General features: G+C 37.9%; 2 protein-coding genes and 1 pseudogene across 3 annotated transcripts in view; 1 reads left to right on the top strand and 2 right to left on the bottom strand.

The window, feature by feature from the left end:
- The window catches only part of LOC103343431 (putative disease resistance RPP13-like protein 1), a 73,049-nt gene that overhangs the window by 37,337 nt on the left and 13,426 nt on the right, over nt 1-22,286 (bottom strand). The window lies entirely within an intron of this gene.
- LOC148916755 (putative disease resistance RPP13-like protein 1) lies at nt 4,173-7,722 on the bottom strand. Its single transcript, XM_089052174.1, is given in 3 exon segments — nt 4,173-4,357; nt 4,359-7,076; nt 7,078-7,722. Coding segments are annotated over 3 exon segments (2,937 nt in total). The 5' UTR covers nt 7,252-7,722; the 3' UTR covers nt 4,173-4,312.
- Nucleotides 16,522-20,128, top strand: LOC148916754 (uncharacterized; annotated as a pseudogene).

The raw sequence follows: 22,286 nt of genomic DNA, 5'->3' as shown, positions 1-22,286 counted from the left end.
TCAAGCTCATGTGGCTGAAGGCCATAGTTGTGACTGAAAGTCAAATACATAGTTGAAGACTATACGACCGAAGCCCAACTCAAAAGCGTGATCGAAGATCATATTCATGGTCGAAGACCACACTAATGGCTCAAGGCCGAATTCGTGATCGAAGATTATATTCATAGTTGAAATCCATACTCGTGAAACTCCACATGTTTATGATCGAAGATCGTACAAGTCAAGTCACCACATAAAATTCTACACACAGTGAATTCCCACAAAGAATATTTTCTCTCTCTACATCCGAGACACGTGTCCAGAGAGAGAAAAATGGTCCGAGACACGTGTCCAGAGAGAGAAAAGGGGGCAGATGTGGGAGCAAAAATTAAGGCCCAAGTAACAAGCCACTTCCCATGAACCCTACATTTAGGGAGTGGAGGGAATTAAATAACATGATATCCACTACCATTGAGCATGGAGATAAGTAAGGGATATGGGACTTGCAGTCCAAGGGTTCAATGCCTATAAAAGGCTAACTAATCCCCCAGCTTAAGGGGGGAGAGATATGAGATTATTCTTACTATATGCAATATTCCTGAACGAACACTAACTTGAGCGTCAGAGTGCTTTCTTGTAGGTACTTCCCTCTCATTGGTGGCAATCGAAGATGGTGTCCGGCTTCTCAACATAGAATATAAATCACTTGTTGGAAATTTCATGCTCCAACAAAAAGGTTTTATAATTTTTTTTTTCTCTCCTCCCTCTCTGTCTCTCTCTCTCTCTCTCTCTCTCTCTCCTCCCTCTCAATTTTTTTTAGATCTTAAAATCACTATTTGAAAATTCATGTTTTTAAAAAGAATCACAGTTTTTTAGTTTTTTTAATTTTTTAATAGGATACCAAACAGGGCCTAAGCTTTTGTTTTCTTTTTTCTACTTTTCTTTTTCTTTAATTCAAGTGTAGTCCGTTAGCAAACAATAATAAAAATAAAAAACCCAACCCCATAAAATAAAAAAAAAACATTCTTTTTGTTCGGAAAAAAAAAAAACTTATGACATGTTTAGGATATGTTTGGTATCTTATTTGGATCCAATTCTATAAATTGAAAAACAAATTTTAAATCTAAAGCCACAAAAACCCATTTGGTAGGTCCATTTTAAAAAACTCAAAAATTCCCCATTATTAAAAACAAAAACAAAATTTAATTTTATAGTTTTTTTTAATCTCTCTCCTCCCTCTCTCCACGCTCTCTATCTCCTCCCTCTCTCATCTCTCTCTCTCTCTCTCCCCCTCTGCCTAAACCCTCCCCCGTCTCTCCATCTCTCTCCTCCCACTCCCGTCTCTTTCTCTCTCCTTTCACTCTCTCTCTCTCTCTCTCTCTCTCTCTAAATTTTTTTATGGTGTGCATTGAGCATGTCTAAAATTTTTTAAAAGAAAAAAAGAAGAAGGTGTGGACTTGGTCTGGGTGGGCTGAGGGAATTTGTGTGTAAAAGGTAGGTGTCCCATAGTAGAGAGAGGAGGTGGAAGGGGTAGAGGGAAGGGGGAATGGAGGAAGGGGCTGCTGTGAAGAGGAAAGGGTGAATGGATTTCAAGGTGGACAAGGTTTTGGAGTTGCCGGTGGCACACAAGGGATGGGGGAAGGCGATTTTTTTTTCTTTCCAATTTTAATTGTTTAAAAGATATACAATTTGTGTTATAATGAATTTTCCATGTTTAAAATACCCTTAAAATATATGGAAAATTGGATGGTGTTAAAGACAAATCATGGATTTTGAAAAATTAAGATGACAAATTAAAACTGAGGCATAATCATATGGCATTTGTCTTAAAATTGTTGAGCGTTAGCAAGCAAAACATACAATCACAATCACTCATGGAAATAAGAAAGAGAATGTATAAAATAAAATCAGTGTCAATTTAGTTCCATGCACAACAATTTTAATTTTTAAGTGCAAATAAAATGTGAGTGCATGTTTATTTACTTGTTAACACTAATTTTTTTTAAGAGAATGTTATAATCAGTTGTGCATGTAGAAACTCTTAATATGCCAACTCCAAAGTGTCTTGTAATTTGCTTGAGGGATCCAGCTACTGTGCCTAACGGTAATATTCCCTCACTCTAAGTGCGTGAGGTTGTAAGAGAGAGAGAGAGAGAGAGACTGAATGAATGAAATGAACATTCTCTCTGCTACATGTATAGCAGAATAGTATTCTACAATTCTTCTTGCTTCTTCTCCTTTTCTCCTTCTCTGACTTGGTTCAAAACACTCAAAACATTAACTAGATTTTAACTCGATTGCTTTCCATTTTCATGCATATCTCAGCTCAACAAGATACTCCTAAGTTCAAGACATTAAGAATTGGATCGTTAGATTCATCTTAGAATATGAACAAACTAATTTCCAACCAAAATATGAACATTTCCTCGCCATTCTTTGCCGCAATTTGTTTGTAGAAAAACAAAAATCCATATACAATGGAAGAAACCTGCAAATGAAGAAGTGTTTATGCAAGTTGCTTACACAAGTTGCTTTGATTTCAAAGAGTTAATGCAAAGTTAATTGGATGCAAAATTGATGGCAAATTTGGGGCAATTCAACAAATTTGTGGACATAAAAATAGTTACAAATGTGTATTTTGGTTTATTTGGATAGTGAATTTTAGTTTTTGTATTGAATGAGAAGAAAAGCAGTTAAAGCGGTTATTTGAAGTACATACCTGACCAGAGTTTGTTTGTCTCTATGTGAGAAAGAGAGAGGTCATATCATCATATGATGACTTCATCATTTATCTCGATGCAAGGAATGTGAGATATGCTGGCCCAATGATCTTGTCCTGTCTTATTCTGATACCTTTTTTCCAGGGCAGAACATCTAAAGATCTTCAGATAAGAAAGAGATGGTGGCAGACCCTCTTCTGGCAGGAATTGGAGATTGTCACACCAACTAATCTTTAGCTTTTGAAGAGAGGTGAGGTGTTGAAGTGCCTCTCCTGGCAAGAATTTCAGACTTTTGCAACTGAAAATAGATAGACTTCGAAGAAAAGTAAGAGGTGTGCAAGTCCCTTTCCATCCAAAGATTTCAGAGTTGATAATGAAGAGATCCTGAGAGTGTGAAGAGTGGTAGGGAGCAGCTGTTGCTTGAGCAACGTCTCCAAGATTTCATCACTTCCCCTGCCACCAATTCTAAATTCTTCAACTGCTTGCAAACCCCAGTTACAATAGTCTTCCACTGATGAAGATGAAGCCCTCAGTCTCTCACAATTATGAATGTAAAAAACTCGGAGGTTCACAATTATGAATGTAAAAAAGGCGGCTCGAGAAGGGAGGTTTATTGTTAGCGTCGTTTTGGAGGCAAACAGTTTTTTTTTAAACACTGTTTCAGTTTTTTAAACTTACCTTTATTGTAATAAACTTATTGCAAGAATTAATAATTTTTTTCTACTTACTCTTCTTCCTTTCTCTAAATTAATATATTAACACATGGACTATATATATATATATATTGCATAGTACATGTAGAACCCTAATTTCTACCCTTAGCAGATAACTCCATCAATTTCAAGAATTCTCTTCATCTTTTGACTGCAAGTAAGTCATTTGTTTTTGTATGTACATGCATCATACTTGTATAATTTGACTGTAATAAACTGTAATTTGAAGTTCTGTACAATTTTTTTCAATTTTATTTATTTATAAATATACTAGTTATCTTATTCGTTTATGTGATATAATAGAAATATGAGTACATGCATCATACTTATATCTTAGAAATATTAATGGTATTGTTTTATAGCTATGATATTAGTGTTGAGAGTGGGATGAGTGAATTATGTTTTGTTTTGATGTTGAATAAATATTTTATGTTTTGGAATTGATTATTATGCTTTGAATGACAATTAGTACTTATGTTTGATTATATTTAAAAGACTGTTATGGTTGAATAAGAATTAATTGTACAATTTAATCGTATTGTATTATTCATAAATTTTTCATGTTCTCTGAACTTCCAATCTTTGAAAATCATTGGTTAGGAGTGGGCAATCCTCCTTGGGGAAAACTCACCAGATTTGGACAGACTTCGATATACAAGGCATTGAGATGACTGAGATTCTCAACCGCCGCTCCTTCATCTTCAATCAAGCTAAGCGATTCCAGATTCTCACAATTCCCAATAATAAGTGTCTTCAATTTGGGAAAAATGCCTAAGGGGAAGGACCTCATTGAATCACAGCTATTCTCTATCCACAAACAGTCGAGCAATGTTAATTGGTTGGCCAACATCTCATGAGGCAGGAATTCTAATCTCTTACAATTGAATATCCTAAGTGATGTCAACGTAGTGGGTAGGCCATCTTTAGGGAACGACGACAGCGTTGGACAATTTGAGAGAGTTAAACATTGAAGACGATTGATGTTGGGCAAGCACTGTATGTCACCAAAATTTTGAATGTAAAGTTGGCACAGGAGATTTGTTTCTAGTAATGATAATAGACCTGTTTGGCATCCATCTTCTGTAATAAATTTTTCAAGAGAGTTGTAGTTGAGACTAGTACTAGTACTAGTACAAGTAGCAGCACTAGCCCTTTGATCATGTAAAACCCCACACCCTTTCACGCGAAGCTTTTTCAAGCAGGGCAAATCACAAGGCAAGCTTCCTCTCAGCTTCGGACATTTTTCTAAAATTAACTTCTGGAGATGAGGAAAGTCTGGACCAACACTTCCACTTGGTACCCATTCCTCCCACTCTGCCATCTCCTTAAACTCCAGCCTCTCCAGCGATTGAAATGGCTGAAAGGGCTGAGGCTGACCATACAACTCAGGACCTACTCTCTTCAGGAATTTCATCTTATATATGTAGAGATCCTTAAGAACGGGTAGTTGTCCAAGCGGCGGCAACGAAAAACAATAATGACAATTTTCGAGGCGCATTACTTTCATTTTATGGAATGCAGAGTCTCCCAACCAGTTTGGGAATCTGGTCCCGCCATAAAGTTTGACGGTCAATTTCTCCAAATTCATGCAAGGTTGGAGCTTGTCAAGTACATCTCTTACCTTTTCGGAATGATCGGCATCTTTGGAGCCCCATGCCAACTCTAACTCCTTGAGATCTTGTTTGTTCTTCAAATTAGCTTGCAAGGCATCCCTACCATCAACCACATTATTAAGCTTCAAAATTGAAAGCTTTCCTCCAAGATGAGACAACTCCCTCAATTCTCCAATAGTCGACCCAATGGATATCCCCACAACAAAAGTAGTCAATGTTCTCAAACTTTTTAGTCTACCCATTTGCACCGGCATCTCTTCAATTTGAGTTCCGCTACAATCAAGATGCCTCAAGTTAATCAATTTTCTCATGTCTGTAGGCAGTTCAAAAAGAGACCGACAACCTGCCAATAGTAATGTTTGTAGACTATAGAGAGTGCAAACTGTGGCAGACAACCTTTTGATTCCAGTATTAGAGAGATCCAAGTAGCGCAGATGAATGAGGTTACCAATAGAATTGGGTAACTCAACTATATTATAATATTTGGACAATGTTAGCACCCGTAAACATAATAGAGATGGCACTAACTCATGTAAAACCCTTTTACTTACATAATTTTCATACCATTCTCTTCTAAGAGGTAGGAAGGTTCGCAAATGCTTAACCTCATATAATGGCTCAAATTTCGCAGCACAATCAAATTGGCCTCTAGCATATGACAAATGCCGAACTTTTTTCAAAACTTCATGTGATTCACCCCCTTCCCATCTCAAACAGGATTCCTTTGACACAGACATGGCCAAGTCATTGATGAGATCATGCATTGTGAACTTGTCATTTCTTGATCTTTGAAAAAATGATCGCGACAATAAGTCATCAAAATATTTCTTCGTGAGCTCTTCCATTCTTTTCTCACTCTCAGCTTGTGGAATTAAACTTTCTGCCACCCACAGTAGAACTATATATTCTTTTTGGAATTCATAGCCCTTCGGAAAAATTGAGCAATAAGCAAAACATCGTTTTAAATGAGTTGGGAGATAATGATAACTCAATCTTAGAGCTGGAATTGTATTACATTTTTCAGGAGGTAGCTCCCAAATATTGCTATTTAGTATACTATTCCATTCCTCATAATTTGTGTTGAAACGCAAGAGGCCTCCAAGTGTTTCTGCAGCTAAAGGTAAACCATTGCACTTCAGGGCAATTTTCTTACCAACTTCTTGCAGGTATGGATGTGCACTCAAGTTTCCATTTTCAAAGGCGTGTTTTGAAAGTAACAACCAGCAATCCTCGTCGGACAGCTGTTCCAAAAAGTGAATCGGAACGGTGCGCATGCGATCTGCAACACTTTCGTTACGTGTTGTCACAATGACCCAACTTCCACTTGCCCCGGATGCAAAAGGACGTTGCAAGACACTCAAATCACCATAGTTCTCATTCCAAAGGTCATCCAACACAAATAAAAATTTCTTGCCCTTTATTTGTTGTCCTAGCTCAACTTGAAGAAAACTCAGGTCTTTATTATCGTAAGCTTTTGAACTGACTGACTCAAGTAGAGTTTTAGTCACCCTAGTAACATCGAAATCTTCCGAAACATAAGCCCAAGTTCTAAGATTAAAATGCTCTTTCACTTTGTCATCATTATAAAGGAGCTGAGCGAGGGTTGTCTTGCCAACCCCGCCCATTCCCACTATGGTGATGACAGATACATCCTTGTTGCTTGCTTCATCAGATAACAAGAGGTTCATCAGCTTTTCTTTATCTCCATCCCTACCGTACACACAAGATTCATCCACCAAGGAAGTTGTTGGAGTTCTTTGAGAAACCTTCCCCCCAACAACACCTTCTCTCAGGCCAAGCACATCCTTTTGTTTTGCGAGGTGTTCTAATCTATCAAACAACTCTTGAATCCTATCATTCATGCCTTGATAAAAAGGATTAAGAGAAGTAGAGAGGAAGTTCCACACCTGAGTTTTGACGGTTCGATATTCAGCTTCCACCTTGCATCGCAGAACTTCAGCATTTATCTCATCCAGAAGGTCATCCGCATCAAAGACAGCATCTTGAAGCTCATCAAGCCACTCTTTGACGTAAGTGTTCGTGAACTGCTTTCTCCTCCGCGTCATTAAGCACTGCATTGAGGCTCAATAGCGTTATCTTCAGTTTCTTTACAAGCGACTCGTCCAGTTTCTTTCCCCGGAACAAGTCCCTGAACTCACGAGAACCAATCTTCTCGCACAGCACTTGCACGGAAGCACAGAGAAAAGCCTCTCCGACCAAAGACATGTTTTGATTCTTTGCAAAGGAGTTGGACTTGAGTTGAGATTTGAGGCAAGTTTTGCAGCAAAGGATTTGGCTGTTGAGAAGTTGAGTTAAGATTTATGTTGTTCTCCGATAGTGCAGCTAGCAGAACTTGGAAATACAGGTAAGGGAGTATGAAAGCTTTTGTATTTAACAAGTACCGTTGGTTGGCTGTCTCTCTGTGACTACGGCATATTTCAATAGATGAGGTAGAGGGAAGAAAAGTGGTGGTGTATTGGTCATTGTGGTAATAGAGTGATCGTGTAAGCTGGTCATTGTGGTGGGAGCTCATACGTGGAAAATGACTGAAATGTTCGAGTAGAACTATCAAAGCGGGGTATGAAATTTGAGACTATTAGTCTAGAAATCAAGACTATTTTTTTGCTAAATTAAACCCAGTTAATATTTTATTATGAAGAAAACGTTAGATTTCAGTTTAATAGATATAGTGCAACATGTCTTGATCCCTGACAAGTGCCACGTGGTATTCCAATACTACTGTATAATTTCTCAATACATTAATCTTCTCCTATATTTGCTTCTCTCCATGGAGATCATTCATAGAATGGAGCTAAAAAAATGCTAGAACATTGTAAATGTAACGGAAAAATATGTAAACTTCATCAGCTATTAAACTTTAACACTAACCTTGTTCTGCCATTTGATTGAACCCTTGAAGTAGAGAGATCTTTTCTAAGATAACTGACTGCAATATTCTAGATGAGTTGAATATCTTGATGAATTGTGTGTATCGGCTCTTAGAGGGAGCTCTTCTATTTATTGGTAAACAAAGCTGTCGTCCAAATTGTAGACGACATTATTAAGTCTAAAGAGGGGGCCTCCACGGTGAGAGGACCTCCTGATTTCAAAGCTTTTTTTGTCGTCTAACTCCTGATTTCAAAGCTTGCGACCAATCGAAGCACTTTGCCCCTGCTGACCGCGTTGAAAAAGTTGGAAAGATATTTACGTCCTTTTCTTCTACCAACTGTCACAAATGGCTTGTCGCATACGGCATATGCGTCAGATTGACAATATACATGCGTAATCTCAACATTAATTGATGTCCTATTCATTTTGCATGGCTCAAACTGTTACGTATAAGGAAACACAAATTGAACTGTAAAATATGAAGTACAATTTAGCTAAAGCTCTTTGTTTTTAGTGTTGGAAGATTTTTGGTTGGTAAATAAATTTTTATGTGGTCATAGTTTCAAGTTCTTCCTTTTATTTTTGTTTGTGTCGATGGACTTATCAAAAGTGATTGTACGTAGTAGACTGGTCATTGTGGTGCGGAACTCAAACTGACAGGCATATGACATATGGTTGGAAAATTTGGAGTTTGAAAATTGATAAGAAATTGCATTCTCATTTTTGGTAAGTTACGGGAATGCAATATCATCTTGTGTAGTAAAAAAAACACAATAACACATGAAAAATTAGGGGGGCTACTAATGTTATCCGCCATAATACAATAACACACTGAAAAAGTTATCGAAAAAGAAAAACAGTGTTATCCTGGTCAATAACACAATAACACTGTGTTTTTACTACACAAGGGGGCTACTAATGTTATCAAAAACAAGTTCGGATCACATATAGATTTAAAGTGAATGTAGAATTGAGGGCAAATATTTGTTCTGGAAATGAATTCAATTCTGGACAGTTAGTCCTAAACCTTAAGACATTAAATAAGAGCTGGCTTTGTCAGCAGCTACCTTGAAATGTCGAATTGGGTAACGCTTGGGTAGTCCCCAATGGGGAATGATCTAAACAGAAAGCACCAACATATTTTCAAGAAACAAAGACTATAATTCAAGGCAAGACTATTTTCTGACCGTATGTTGCCCATATTGCTTCAATTTGGAAGCAACTAGGAACCATAATTCCTTCGTTCAAAATAAAGACACTAGATTTTGTTGGAAACAACTTTTAGTCTAAAATTGGCTGTCCTTGAAGGGCCAACATTAATAAAGACTACGTCAAAGCTAAAAACTTAAAGGGGACGACACTGAAAGATGCATATTCAATTATCAAATGTTATAATCAAAGGCACGACACTGAAATGTCATTATCTCTTTACTTTTCGACAAGCGAACTTGTAACACCCCGACCCAAAATTTATCCCATGTTTTAATTTATTTAAGTGGAATTGAGAAATTACCTGTGGGATGTCCCAAATATTTAGTCATGCCACCAATTTCTTATCCGGCTAACAAGGAATGCTTGGGAATTCAGATGTACCAAGGAGCACTGAGACTTGAGTCCTTCTTAGACACATAGTGGGCTCGAATCGGAGTTGTAAGAGAGACAAGATATGAACAATGCAAAACAAATGAAGCTCAAATTTGTGGCATAATAGTAAATATTTTGAAGTGGATTTTGGTTAAAAGCGGAATTGCCCCGTCTCTCTCTCTCTCCAGCGTCTCCCTGACAACTCTCTCCTCGAGTTTCAGCGATGGTGGAGCCACGCTTTGGCCGGCCGCTCTCGTCCGAAGCCTAGACCAAAGTCGAGGGATCCCGGTAATGACCGGTTCCTTGCAACCTACCCTACTCCCACCGCCATCGCCACTTCGCCGAAAATCGAAAACAACCGGTTTCCAACCAATCCTAAGAAAAAGAAAGAAAGAATATATATATATATATATATTCGACCTCCGTCGTCCGCCGCCATTTTTGGCAATCAAGGTATGAAAATTCAAGATCCTCGCATAAGATCTAGATGGTTGGGTAGGATTTCATAAATTTTGAAGAGGCTAAGTGAAGAAGCCTTGTATCTACTAAGGTTGTGAAATTCCTAGGTTTTGCAAGGAGGAATCGCGTCCGGCCATTCTCAGTTTTGGTATGCCCAACTCTAAGAACAAAAGTGACTCCAAATTATGTGTATTACCTGGGGTAGGAGTCTTGGTGTTGGCTCACGATTTGGGAGTTTTCCGTCGGATCAATATCGATTAGACATCAATTGCCCAACTGCCTAGATGCAATTGAGGGCAAAAATTTTGTCCCACTGTTTCTCTCGATGCCTCACGGCGTGTAGGTATGCTCGGATCTCATTTGGCTTCTAATACCGTCACATAGAAGAACGGATATCGCATATCTTATTTTGTCAATAGGTTTGAGACCAAAAATAGTTGGATATGAGAATATAATCACCAATTAAAGAGAATATCATAATTTAGGATATTGATCTATTTTGGGGATATTATCATCAATTAGGGATATGATTCTAATCAAAATCCCTAATAACTCAATCTTTTCATTTAAGGGAAATAATATCTTCCTTCCGGAATATGAACCAACCCTAGATGGCTAGAGCCCTATAAATACATAGGGTTTCAAAACCCTCAAAACCCCTCTCTCCGATCGCCCCTCTCATCTCTCCCTCTCTCAACGGAAGTCACCACACGGGATCCGACCGTCCTCGTGGACCAAACTTCGTAGCTATTGCCATCTTTTCTAGAAAAATCTAAGAACCTAAATTAAGGAATCGGATGCCTTTGGGTGTGGGCGCAAGAACCAAGGAAGCTCGAAGGGCAAACCCTAAACTCTATGTTACATGCGAATATTCTCCCTTGAGACCCTCCAGCCACGTTGAACGACTAGACTTTTATTGTGGGTTTCTATCATCCCAGGAGGTTGTTAGACCCACGATGAGACCTTAGGGGTGACAGGTGGGGCTGATTTTTTTGAGGCGTTGTTGAGTTTTTTAAATGGTTTATACGTGAATTTAGGATATTATATGTGATTAAAAATAAATTGAATTAATTTTCAGAATGCATATACCAATTTTTTTAACAGGTTTGTCACATAGGACTAATTTAGAAATATGTACATTAAGACCAATATATAATAAATTGTGGACCATTTGATGTATAAAGGACCAAAATAAACTCGTATAAATGTTAGACAATTTGAATAACTACCCAGCAATTTCTCTAGTTACCCCCAAATTGTGATCATGTTGATTTAAACCCGTGTGGTTGCCAACAAGAAGTATGTACAAGAAAATAGACATGGAATAATAAAAAGCGGAATCTAACAACATAAAAGAAAAATATGAGATGAAAGATTTGGGCAGTTTGAAATATTTTCTAGGAGTGAAAGTCACTCTTTGGATCTAAACATGGCTTATTTATTTCATAAAGGAAGTATGATCATGGACCTGCTAGCAAATACTAGAATGCTTGACTGTAAACCAGTTGTTGAGAATCATAAACTTGGGGTTTATGTGGATCAGATCCCAACTAACAAAGAAAGATACCAAAGGTTGGTTGAGAGATTGATCCATTTATCAGACACGCCCTGATATTGCCTATACTGTAAGCGTTGCTAGCCAATTTATGCATTAACCTTAGTGAATATCATATGGCTGTTGTGATGCATATTCTGAGTTACTTAAAGTTTGCTCCTGGAAGAGGTTTAATGGATTTAAGAAAAATGGTTACTTGGATCTAGAAGGTTATGAGCAGATTATCCAAGGATATTTAGATAGACGTTCTAAATCACGTTACTTCACCTTTGTGGCGGTAACCTAGTTATGTGGCATAGCAAGAAGCAAAATAGGTCCCATTCGTAACTTTGCAGATTTGAGTAAAGAGGAAAAGTGGGTTTGTGAGTGGTGATGGATACCTAGAATATATGTTTGATGTTGCTACAAAGCTCCACTGTGATATCTGCATTTGAAATTGCTAACAATCAGGTGCAACATGATCGAAAGAGCTAACCATGTGGCTTGATCGACCATTAAGGAGAAGCTGGAGCATAAGTTAACTACCTTTTGTGGCACTGATATGTTGACCTAGCTGTGTCAAAACACCGATATTGAAGACCACTTGACAAGGTGGGTCATTATTGAGATATCTATGCACCAACTTGAGAGTGTTGGCATGGTTATAAGTCAATGTTCTATTTGTACCCACTATGTATGTAGTGTATATATATATATATATATATATATATATATCTCCTTGAGAGAAGAATAACATATTAGTTTAAACCCTAATTACTTTTGAGTAAGTCCTTGAATTCGCGGGAACCAATCTTGTTGCACAGCACCTGCAAGGAAGCTGAGAGAGAAAAGCCCCTCCAACCAAAGCTACAGCCATGTTTCGATTCTTTGTAAAGGATTATGGATCTTCTGGTTCAGTTTTGCAGCAAGTTTTGAAGGGCTGTTGAGAACTTGAGATATTATGTGACTCTCAATATTTCATTGACTTGGATAGTGCCAGAGCTACCAATGGCCAAGCCTTTAACCAAGCCTTGCCTCAACCCTAACTGAATAGTTCCGTGTAGAGAGCTGCAGAGAATTTTTGAATGGTATTGTTCTCTCCAACAAATGCATAAACAGTCCTAATGGAAGATATTGCCTGCTCTGCTATTGTCCCAGCTTTAATGCACTCTTCTCTTCTCTTTTTAGCTAATTCAGTTAAAGTTCTTCCACAAGATCCAACCAGGAACTACCAGAAGCAAGGAAAATTTGTGAGCCCCAAATTACATAGTCAAAAGTTCCCAACACCATGAAAAATGCTACTGTGTAACCCGCAACGAACGTAGACACTTTGCTTACAAAATCTGGCACCTGATCATTCAAATTCATTATATGAAAAAAAGAGTTAGGACAAAATAATGTTTCTGATATGTTACAACGGAAGGTCATTTGTGATGACACAATTTCCATTTAATAATGCAACATTCAAATATTCAATATTTATATGTGTCCATCCAATACGTAAGTTTTGAAAGCTCTTACTATAAAATAAATAATAATAAAAACTCATTTCATTGACTTAGGCTTTTCCAAGCAGCTAGCACCGGCCCCGGCCACAACGAAGCCTAGACCAGAGCAAGCGCGCCTTGCGAGATCCCGGGAATGACCCGGTTCCATGCCGCAACCTTTTTAGCTAGGTTGCGACACAACCAACTACTCCCACCGATTAGCACCAACAGCCATCGCCACTTCAATCGACACTAGTCACGGCGACAACCGGCTAGCCAAGTCCAACCAGTCCTAACCAGAAAAAAAAAAAGAAAGAATATATATATATATATATATTCGACCTACCTTTGTGTGCACGACGACTCCTCTTCTCAACAAGCAGTATAATTCTCCAAGATCGCTCTCATAAGCTAGAAAGTAGAGAAAGCAAGTTTTCAATTTGAAGAGGAGTGAAGAGAAGCCTTGTATTTATAAAGGTTGTGCATCCTAGGTCAAGGAGGAATCATAAGTCTATACTCATTTGGAGCCCAAGTCTAAGAATAAGTCAAAAGCCTACTCCACTATATATACATGTCTGCCTCCCTTGAAAGCTCTTGGTGTTGTGACTATCACCGGTAAGTTTTGTCGGATCAACATCGGGATTAGAATCAATTAGGAGCCTAACTCAAAGAAAGAAGCCTAGATGCAATTGGGAAGCCCAAAAAATATTTCTCGTTTCTTCCATGCCTCACAAGCGCCATGCAGCAACTGGAGGCATTTGTGGGGGCAAATATTCTGGCTTCTAATAACAAGGCGTCACGTGGAGAAGAAGAATATATCTTATGTCAATAATTGAGCCCATTTATTTGGTCAATTAATTGAGACCAAAAATAGGGATATGAGAATATAATCACCAATTAAAGAGAATATTCATTAATTTAGGATATTATCTTATTTTGGGGATATTATCATCAATTAGGGATATGATTCTAATCAAAATCCCTAATTGACTCAATCTTTTCATTTAAGGGAAATAATATCTTCCTTCCAAATAGGAACTATTCTTTGAAAAACCCTAGATGGCTAGAGCCCTATAAATACATAGTCACATCCAACACACAAGGTAATTTCAAAACCCTACGAAAAACCCCTCTCTCCTTGCCATCGCCCCTCTCATCTCTCCCTCTCTCACACGGCTAAGTGTCACCACACGGGATTCTAGCCACCCGACTATCCTCGTGAGAGAAAACTTCGTCCATTTTAGCTATTGCCACATCTTTTCTCAAAAATCTAATCGAACTAAATTAAGAATCGGAGTGCCTTTAGGTGTGGTTTTTTATTCCTAATTGTTTCGCAAGAACCGAAGAAGGGAGAGAAGGAAGCTCGAAGGGTAAACCCTAAACTCTATGAATCTACATGCGAATATTCTCCCTTGAGGGGCGTTGAGACCGTTAACTATTGGACCAACTATTGTGGGTTTTGGAAATTCTTGTTTAGTTTTGGAACAAGTTTTGAAGGGCGTTGAGATTAGGTAACTCTCAATTTCATTTGACTTGGGAGTCTTCGGGGGAGATTATTACTACCAAATACTTATATTATATAGCAAAAAAACAAATGCTTGTGTAACACACTTGACATGGGGATGGGGTCGACAGACTCGACATAAAGCTACCGTCCATCTAGAATTGGGTTTATTTATAAATTTGTATATATTATTTTATGCGTTTATGCTAAGCAAGCATTGATATATATTTTCCTTCTCTCATTTTTAATATTAAAATCAAATTATTGTTTAACCAGAGTTTAAGCAATCCAAGAATAACATAAACAAACAACGGAAGGTCATTTGTGATGTCCCAATTTCCATTTAATAAGTTTTGAAAGCTCTGAACTATAAAATAAATAATAATAAAAACTCATTTCATTGACTTAGGCTTTTCCAATGAGACAAATGCTTTTGTAATGTGGGGACTCCACATGGTTTTGACACTTTTGTCTCTCTCCACAAGAGGGAGAAAAACTTCCCTCTCACGCGATTCAGCGTCAGCCATCCGCATCATTATGCCAATCCAATGAAATCGTGGTAGCTGCCAAACCCCTTACCCATTCCTACTCTTCGTTTTTTTTTTTAAATTTATTTATTGAAATCTACTAATGCAAAATGTGCACAATTTGATTAAAAATTTGTGAAATGTCATTGGTGCTGATTCTTTTTCCTTTTATTAGTTTTGGCTTACTTTCCTTCTTTCTTTTTATTTTATTTTATTTATATCAAATCTCTTTGTAAAAAAAGCAAGGTATTGAAATTACGAAATCACGCATAAAAAGAAGAAGAAAATGAACAAGCAGAGAAGTACCCTATTCTATTTTTTTCCTTCTCATGTTCTGAATACATATACTTTCATTATTTTTTTGGAAGACAGACAAGTAGACTCAAAGGAGAACCAAAAATTAGTTAATTGGAAAGAATTGATGGATAATGGGGTATTGCAAATTTGTGTATATCTGTGTTGCCGTGCATTATACCCTTCAGAATACTGTTTGCTTAGAAGGCCAACACCAAAGCTATGATCTATCCCCTGCTATAAATGACTCGACTTCTTGGCGTTAGTTATTCGCTAAGAATTAACATGTAATTAAAAGAAGGGCTTCCATTAGAAGCTGCAGTTAGCTTGAAATTTTAAAATACACGAAGCCAAATTGGGTCAAGTCGGGTTAGTTCTCATTGGGAATGATACGCAGAAAGTCTAGAGTTCAGGGAAAGGATACAACAAAAAGCAAAATTCTAGTGAAATGGAACTGCAGGTCCAATTGCAAACAGCGACCTTTCAGGGTGCTTTCATTTTCATGCATATCTAAGCTCAACCAAGTACTCCTAAGTCAAGTATGAAGAAATTAAGAATCGGTTATATTGATCTTAGAAAACGTTATTTACTAAAATGGTCCTCAAACTTATACCTAAATTGCATTTTGGTCCCTCAACTAAATTATTTGTTCAAATGGTCTACCTGTAAAGATATCAACGGTCCTCACTCTGCCACATGTCAGAAGATTGACGAAGAGAGTTGTTGAAATATTGTTAAGACTGTTAAACAGTTTTTAGCAAAAGAGTTAGTGTTCTGTTAGAGAAGTTAGAGAGGTTAGGAGGTTAGAAACATATATACAAAGCTTTGATAAGCTAGTATAAAAACCATTACTGTACTGTGTTGAATAAATCAATGAATGAATACATCAGTTCTTCTCCTAAGTTTTTCTGCTTCTCTCTGTTAAATCTCTGTTCAATATTGCTATTCTGACATGGTATCAAGAGCCATAGTACGATCCTGAGCTTCTTTGCTTCCGCATTCCTCTTCTTTGCTTACAATCTCTGTTCTTCTGTCTGTATCTTCTCCTCTCTTCTTCTTTGTTAAAATTCTCGGGTTTCTTTCTCTCTTCTTTCTCACTACTTTCGTAGTCTTTTGCTCTGCCTACCAGCTGTTTGTTCTTTTGCCTCACAGAATCTTCTGCTTGTTCTATTGCCTATTTCTTTTCTTCTCAAGATATTATCTCCCTAAATACTCATCATGGTGACTGCTACTCAACTTCAGATTATTCAATCTCCAATTACTACCTTAATTCCCACTGTCTCTGCTTCTGTGACAGTTAAGCTTGATGATACAAATTACCTCACATGGAATTTTCAGATGCAGCTTCTTCTTGAAGGTCGAGCTTATTGGGGTTTGTTGATGGTTCACGGTTGTGTCCTGCTCGTTTTGATGAAAATTCTGATGTTGAAGGTGTACAAACTGATGCTTATACAGTGTGGAAAATGCATGATCGTGCCTTGATGCAATTGCTAATTGCAACTCTTTCTTCTACTGCAATCTCATATGTTATCGGGTGTACTAGTTCTCATGATATGTGGGTTCAGTTGAAGGACAGATTCTCTACTGTTACCAAAGCTAGGATTTTTCAGATGAAAAGTGAGCTTCAGAATATCAAGAAGGGTGTTGAACCAGTCTCTTAATACTTGCAAAAGATAAAGGATGCTAGAGATCATCTTGCTGCTGCTGGGGTTTCCTTTGATGATGATGATATTGTGATCTTGGCTCTTAATGGTCTTCCCCCAGAATATAATACGTTTCGGTGTATGGTTCGAGGCAGGGAAAATGTGCTCTCTCTCAAAGATTTTAGATCTCAGTTGCTTGCTGAAGAGGCCATTCTTGAACATACTACCTCTGCCACTCCTTTTGCCTCTGCGATGATGGCGAACAATCAATCATTCAAAGGAAAATCTCTTGTTCTTGCTGACACTTCCACATCTATCCCATCTTCTATTTCATCTAGCCACAATGGTGGTGTCAATAGTGGTGTCAATGGAGGTTTCCACTCTAGCTCTAATGGTGGCTCTTTTTCACATAATGGTGGTTTCCACTCTGGCCCTAATAGAGGTTCCTTCTATCGAGAAAGAGGCAGACCTCGGCATTAGTTTTCATCTGGTCCAAGACCATATCAAGCTCCACCTAATTCTGGTATTGGCATCCTTGGTTCGGGTACTGATATTCCAATTTGTCAAATATGCAACAAGAAAGGTCATCTAGCTGCTGATTGTTATCAACGACATCAGCAATTCACAGGTCCTAATTCCTATGTTCAATGCCAAATTTGTTGGAAATATGGCCACACCGCTATTCAGTGTTACCACAGGGGCAATTTTTCCTATCAAGGCAAACCTCCTTCATCCAATCTTACTGCAATGCATGCCAATTGTTCTCCTTCGTCATCAACTGAGCAATTTTGGATAGCTGACACTGGAGCAACAACCCATATGACTTCTGATTTGTCTCAACTTAGTCTTACTACCCCTTTCTCTGGAAATGAGACAATCACCACTGCAGGGGGTTCAGGTTTGAATATTTCTAGTGTTGGCTCTTCTTCCTTGAATACTCCTCAGTGTTCTTTACAATTATCGAAAGTTTTACATGTGCCAAAGATATCTCAGCATTTGCTTTCAGTGCATCGGTTATGTAAAGATAATAACTGCAGATTTATATGTGATGCCTTTGGCTTTTGGATTCAGGACAAACTCACAGGGAGTGTTCTTCTCAAGGGACTGTGTAGAGCTGGCCTATATTCTATTCCTTTCTTTCCTTCACAACCTCATCCTACTCCAGCTGCTTCTCTCATCAAACAACATTTCTGCTTTCTTGGACATCCAGTACATACCAGTTTGTGGCACAAACGATTTGGTCATCCCTCCAATATTATTACTACTGCTATTTTACGTCAATTACAGGTTCCTTTTTCTTCAGACAAAGTCCAATCTGTCTGTCATCATCGTTTAGAAGGCAAACTAGCTAAACTTCCTTTTCATTATCCAGCAGCAAAATCTATAAACCCTTTAGAAGTGATTCATAGTGATGTGTGGGGTCCTTCTCCAACAATATCTGTTGAGGGGTTCAAATATTATGTTAGCTTTGTAGATGAGTGTACTCGATTTACTTGGATCTTTCCAATGTTCAATAAAGCAGAAGTTTACTCTATTTTTGTAAATTTTCATGCTTACTTAGTCACTCAGTTCTCTGCTTCTCTTAAAGTTTTTCAAAGTGATGGAGGTGGTGAGTATCTTAGTCATAAATTTCAGCATTATCTTCTTGCTAGAGGTATCATTCATCATAAATCTTGTCCCTATACACCTGAACAAAATGGCTTAGCAGAGAGAAAATACAGACACATCTTAGAGACTGCTATCACTTTGTTGCAAACTGCTCATTTACCCCCAAAATTTTGGTTTCATGCTTGTGCTACTTCAGTATACTTAATCAATAGAATGCTTTGTAAAACTCTTCATTTCAAATCTCCTTATTTCTTATTGTTTGGTTCTGGTCCAGCCATTAATCATCTAAGGGTATTTGCTGTAAATGGGTTTATAGGATCAAGAAGAATGCAGATGGTTCTATAGCTAGGCATAAGGCTCGCTTGGTTGCTAAGGGTTTTAGTCAAGAGGAGGGTATTGATTTTTATGAGACCTTCAGTCCAGTAGTTAAACCAACCATGATTCGATTAATTCTTGCTCTTGCTGCTCAGTTTCAGTGGTCCTTACGGCAGCTTGATGTTAAAAATGCGTTCTTGCATGGGATTCTTCAAGAGGAGGTTTATATGACACAACCTCAAGGCTTTGGGAGTAAGCATCATCCTTCTGACTTTGTTTGCAGACTCAAGAAGTCCTTGTATGGTTTAAAACAGGCTCCTCGTGCCTGGAATGAAAGGTTTACTAGCTTTTTACCAAGCTTGGGTTTTCAAGCTTCAAATGCAGATCCATCTCTCTTTATTCAACATTCGTCGCTTGGTACTGTGGTTTTGCTTCTTTATGTTGATGATATCATTCTTACTGGCAGTAATTCCTCTCTTATTGTAGCTGTAATTGGTGCTTTAACTCAGGAGTTTGATATGAAGGATTTGGGCCAGTTGACTTATTTTCTGGGGCTGCAAATTTCATATCAGTCTGCTGGCTTGTTTGTGTCTCAAACTAAGTATATCAAGGAACTGCTTGACAGGGTTGATTTGCAGGATTCAAAACCATGTCCTACTCCTTGTCTCCCATATCACAGACTGTTGAAAGATGATGGCAAACCTTATTCTCATCCAGAGCAGTATCGAAGCATTGTTGGTGCTCTGCAGTACCTCACTTTCACAAGGCCAGATATTGCCTTCTCAGTGAATCAAGCTTGTCAATTTATGCATAATCCCATGGAGTCTCATGTTGTGGCAGTTAAGAGAATCCTGCGGTATTTGAAAGGAACTCTTGATTTTGGCATTTGGTTTAAGCCTGGTCTTCTTCATCTGCATGCTTATAGTGATGCTGACTGGGCTGGGGATCCTAATGATCGCAGATCTGTTTCGGGATTTATTGTTTACTTAGGCTCTAGTCCTATTTCTTGGGCTTCTAAGAAGCAACATACTATCTCTCGTTCGTCCACTGAGGCTGAATATAGGGCTTTGGCTATTGCTGCTGCTGAACTTGCATGGATCAGACAGTTGTTCTGTGATCTGAACGTCCCATTACATGTTCCTCCTTTAATTCATTGTGATAATATCTCTGCTATTGCTCTCTCTTCCAACCCGGTGTTTCATTCCCTAATGAAACATCGCCAAATTGATTATCATTTTGTCAGAGAACGAGTCATTTGAGGTGATTTACTTGTGCAACATGTCTCATCTGTGGAACAATTTGCTAACATTCTCACTAAGGGGCTGTCTATTCCTTTATTCCAGCATCATTGTTCCAATCTCATGCTTGGCTCCTCCAAGCATGAGATTTAGGGGGCATGTAAAGATATCAACGGTCCTCACTCTGCCACATGTCAGAAGATTGTGAAGAGAGTTGTTGAAATATTGTTAAGACTGTTAAACAGTTTTTAGCAAAAGAGTTAGTGTTCTGTTAGAGAAGTTAGAGAGGTTAGGAGGTTAGAAACATATATACAAAGCTTTGATAAGCTAGTATAAAAACCATTACTGTACTGTGTTGAATAAATCAATGAATGAATACATCAGTTCTTCTCCTAAGTTTTTCTGCTTCTCTCTGTTAAATCTCTGTTCAATATTGCTATTCTGACACTACCAACACTTTATTAATTAGCGCATTGGTCCTACTATTACATTCTGTCAATATTGCCGTCAAATATAGGGGTAAAATAGCCCAATAAAATAAAAACTAAAAACCAAATGTAAAAAAACCTATCTCTCTCTCCCACCTCCCAACCCTAGCGCCCCATCTTCTCCTCCCCACTACCCACCATCTCTTCCCCTCCCTCCTTGTCCCCTCCTCTTCTTCCCTCTATCTCCCTCTATTTCAATCTTCAAATGTTTAATATGGGGGCTGCAAGGCTCTGGGTTTGTTCGGGAGAGAGAGAGAGAGAGAGAGAGAGAGAGAGAAGGAGGCTGTTGTAGACCCACGATGAGATAGGGGTTGGGTGGGCTGATCTTTTTTTCAGGGTTACTTTTTGTTATTTTTTTTTTCGTTTATAGTTTTAATTATTTTTAAAAATAAAGAAAATTTTGTATTAATTTTAATCATATTGTTTTATTTTTTTATTTTATAAAAGTATTATTTACCCGCACTAATGTAGCATGTGTTGCTCACATGACTAAATTTAACAGAAAATGTAATTGTATGACCAATGTGTCAATTAATAAAGAGTTGGTGGACCATTTCAATGAATAATTTCATTGCGAGACCAAAATACAACTCGAGTATAAGTTTGAGGACCATTTGAGTAAATAACCCAGCAAATTAATTTCTCTAGTTAACCCCCAACACTTGTAGCTTTTGAACATTAATTGCCAACAACAAGTATGTACAAGAAAATAGACATGGAATAATAAAAAGGGAATCTAACAACATAAAAGAGAAATATGAGATGAAAGATTTGGGCAGTCTGAAATATTTTCTAGGAGTGGAGGTCACTCGATCTAAACATGGCTTATTTCTTTCATAAAGGAAGTATGTCATGGACTTGCTAGCAGATACCAGAATGCTTGACTGTAAACTAGCTGATACACCTATTGTTGAGAATCATAAACTTGGGGTTTATGTGGATCAGGTCCCAACTAACAAAGAAATATACCAAAAATTGGTTGGAAGATTGATCTATTTATCACTAACACACGCCTTGATATTGCCTATGCTGTAAGAGTTGCTAGCCAATTTATGCATTCACCTAATGAGGATCATATGGCTATTGTGATGCGTATTATGAGTTACTTAAAGTCTTCTTGTGGGAGAGGTTTATTATATAAGAAAAATGGCCTCTTGGATCATGAAGGTTACACTGACGCAGATTATCCAGGGAATATTATAGATAGACGTTCTACATCAGGTTACTTCACCTTTGTTTGCGGTAACCTAGTTACGTGGTGTAGCAAGAAGCAAAATGTTGTGTCTCGGTCCTCTGTAGAGTTTGAGTACAGAGGGATTGCCCAAGGGGTTTGTGAAATATTGTGCTTGAGGTGGTTACTTGCTAAAATTGGGTTTAGACTGGATGTTGCTACAAAGCTCCACTGTGATAGCCACTCTATGTTTGAAATTGCTAACAATCCGGTGCAACATGATCGAACAAAGCATGTAGAAGTTGATCATCATTTCATTAAGGAGAAGCTGGGGCATAAGTTAATTTCTATACCTTTTGTGCCTTCTTTGGAGCAACTTGTAGATATGTTGACCCATGTCGTGTCAAAGCACCGATTTGAAGACTCACTTGACAAGTTGGGTATTACAGATATCTATGCACCAACTTGAGGGGTAGTGTTGGCATGAGTCAAAATCAACATTCTTATTAGGAATAGAATT

The sequence above is a fragment of the Prunus mume genome, linkage group LG5 (assembly GCF_029339155.1).
Source record: "Prunus mume cultivar Tortuosa linkage group LG5, ASM2933915v1, whole genome shotgun sequence".
In the NCBI taxonomy this organism is placed as follows: domain Eukaryota; kingdom Viridiplantae; phylum Streptophyta; class Magnoliopsida; order Rosales; family Rosaceae; genus Prunus; species Prunus mume.
This window is presented reverse-complemented; position numbering and strand designations above follow the sequence as displayed.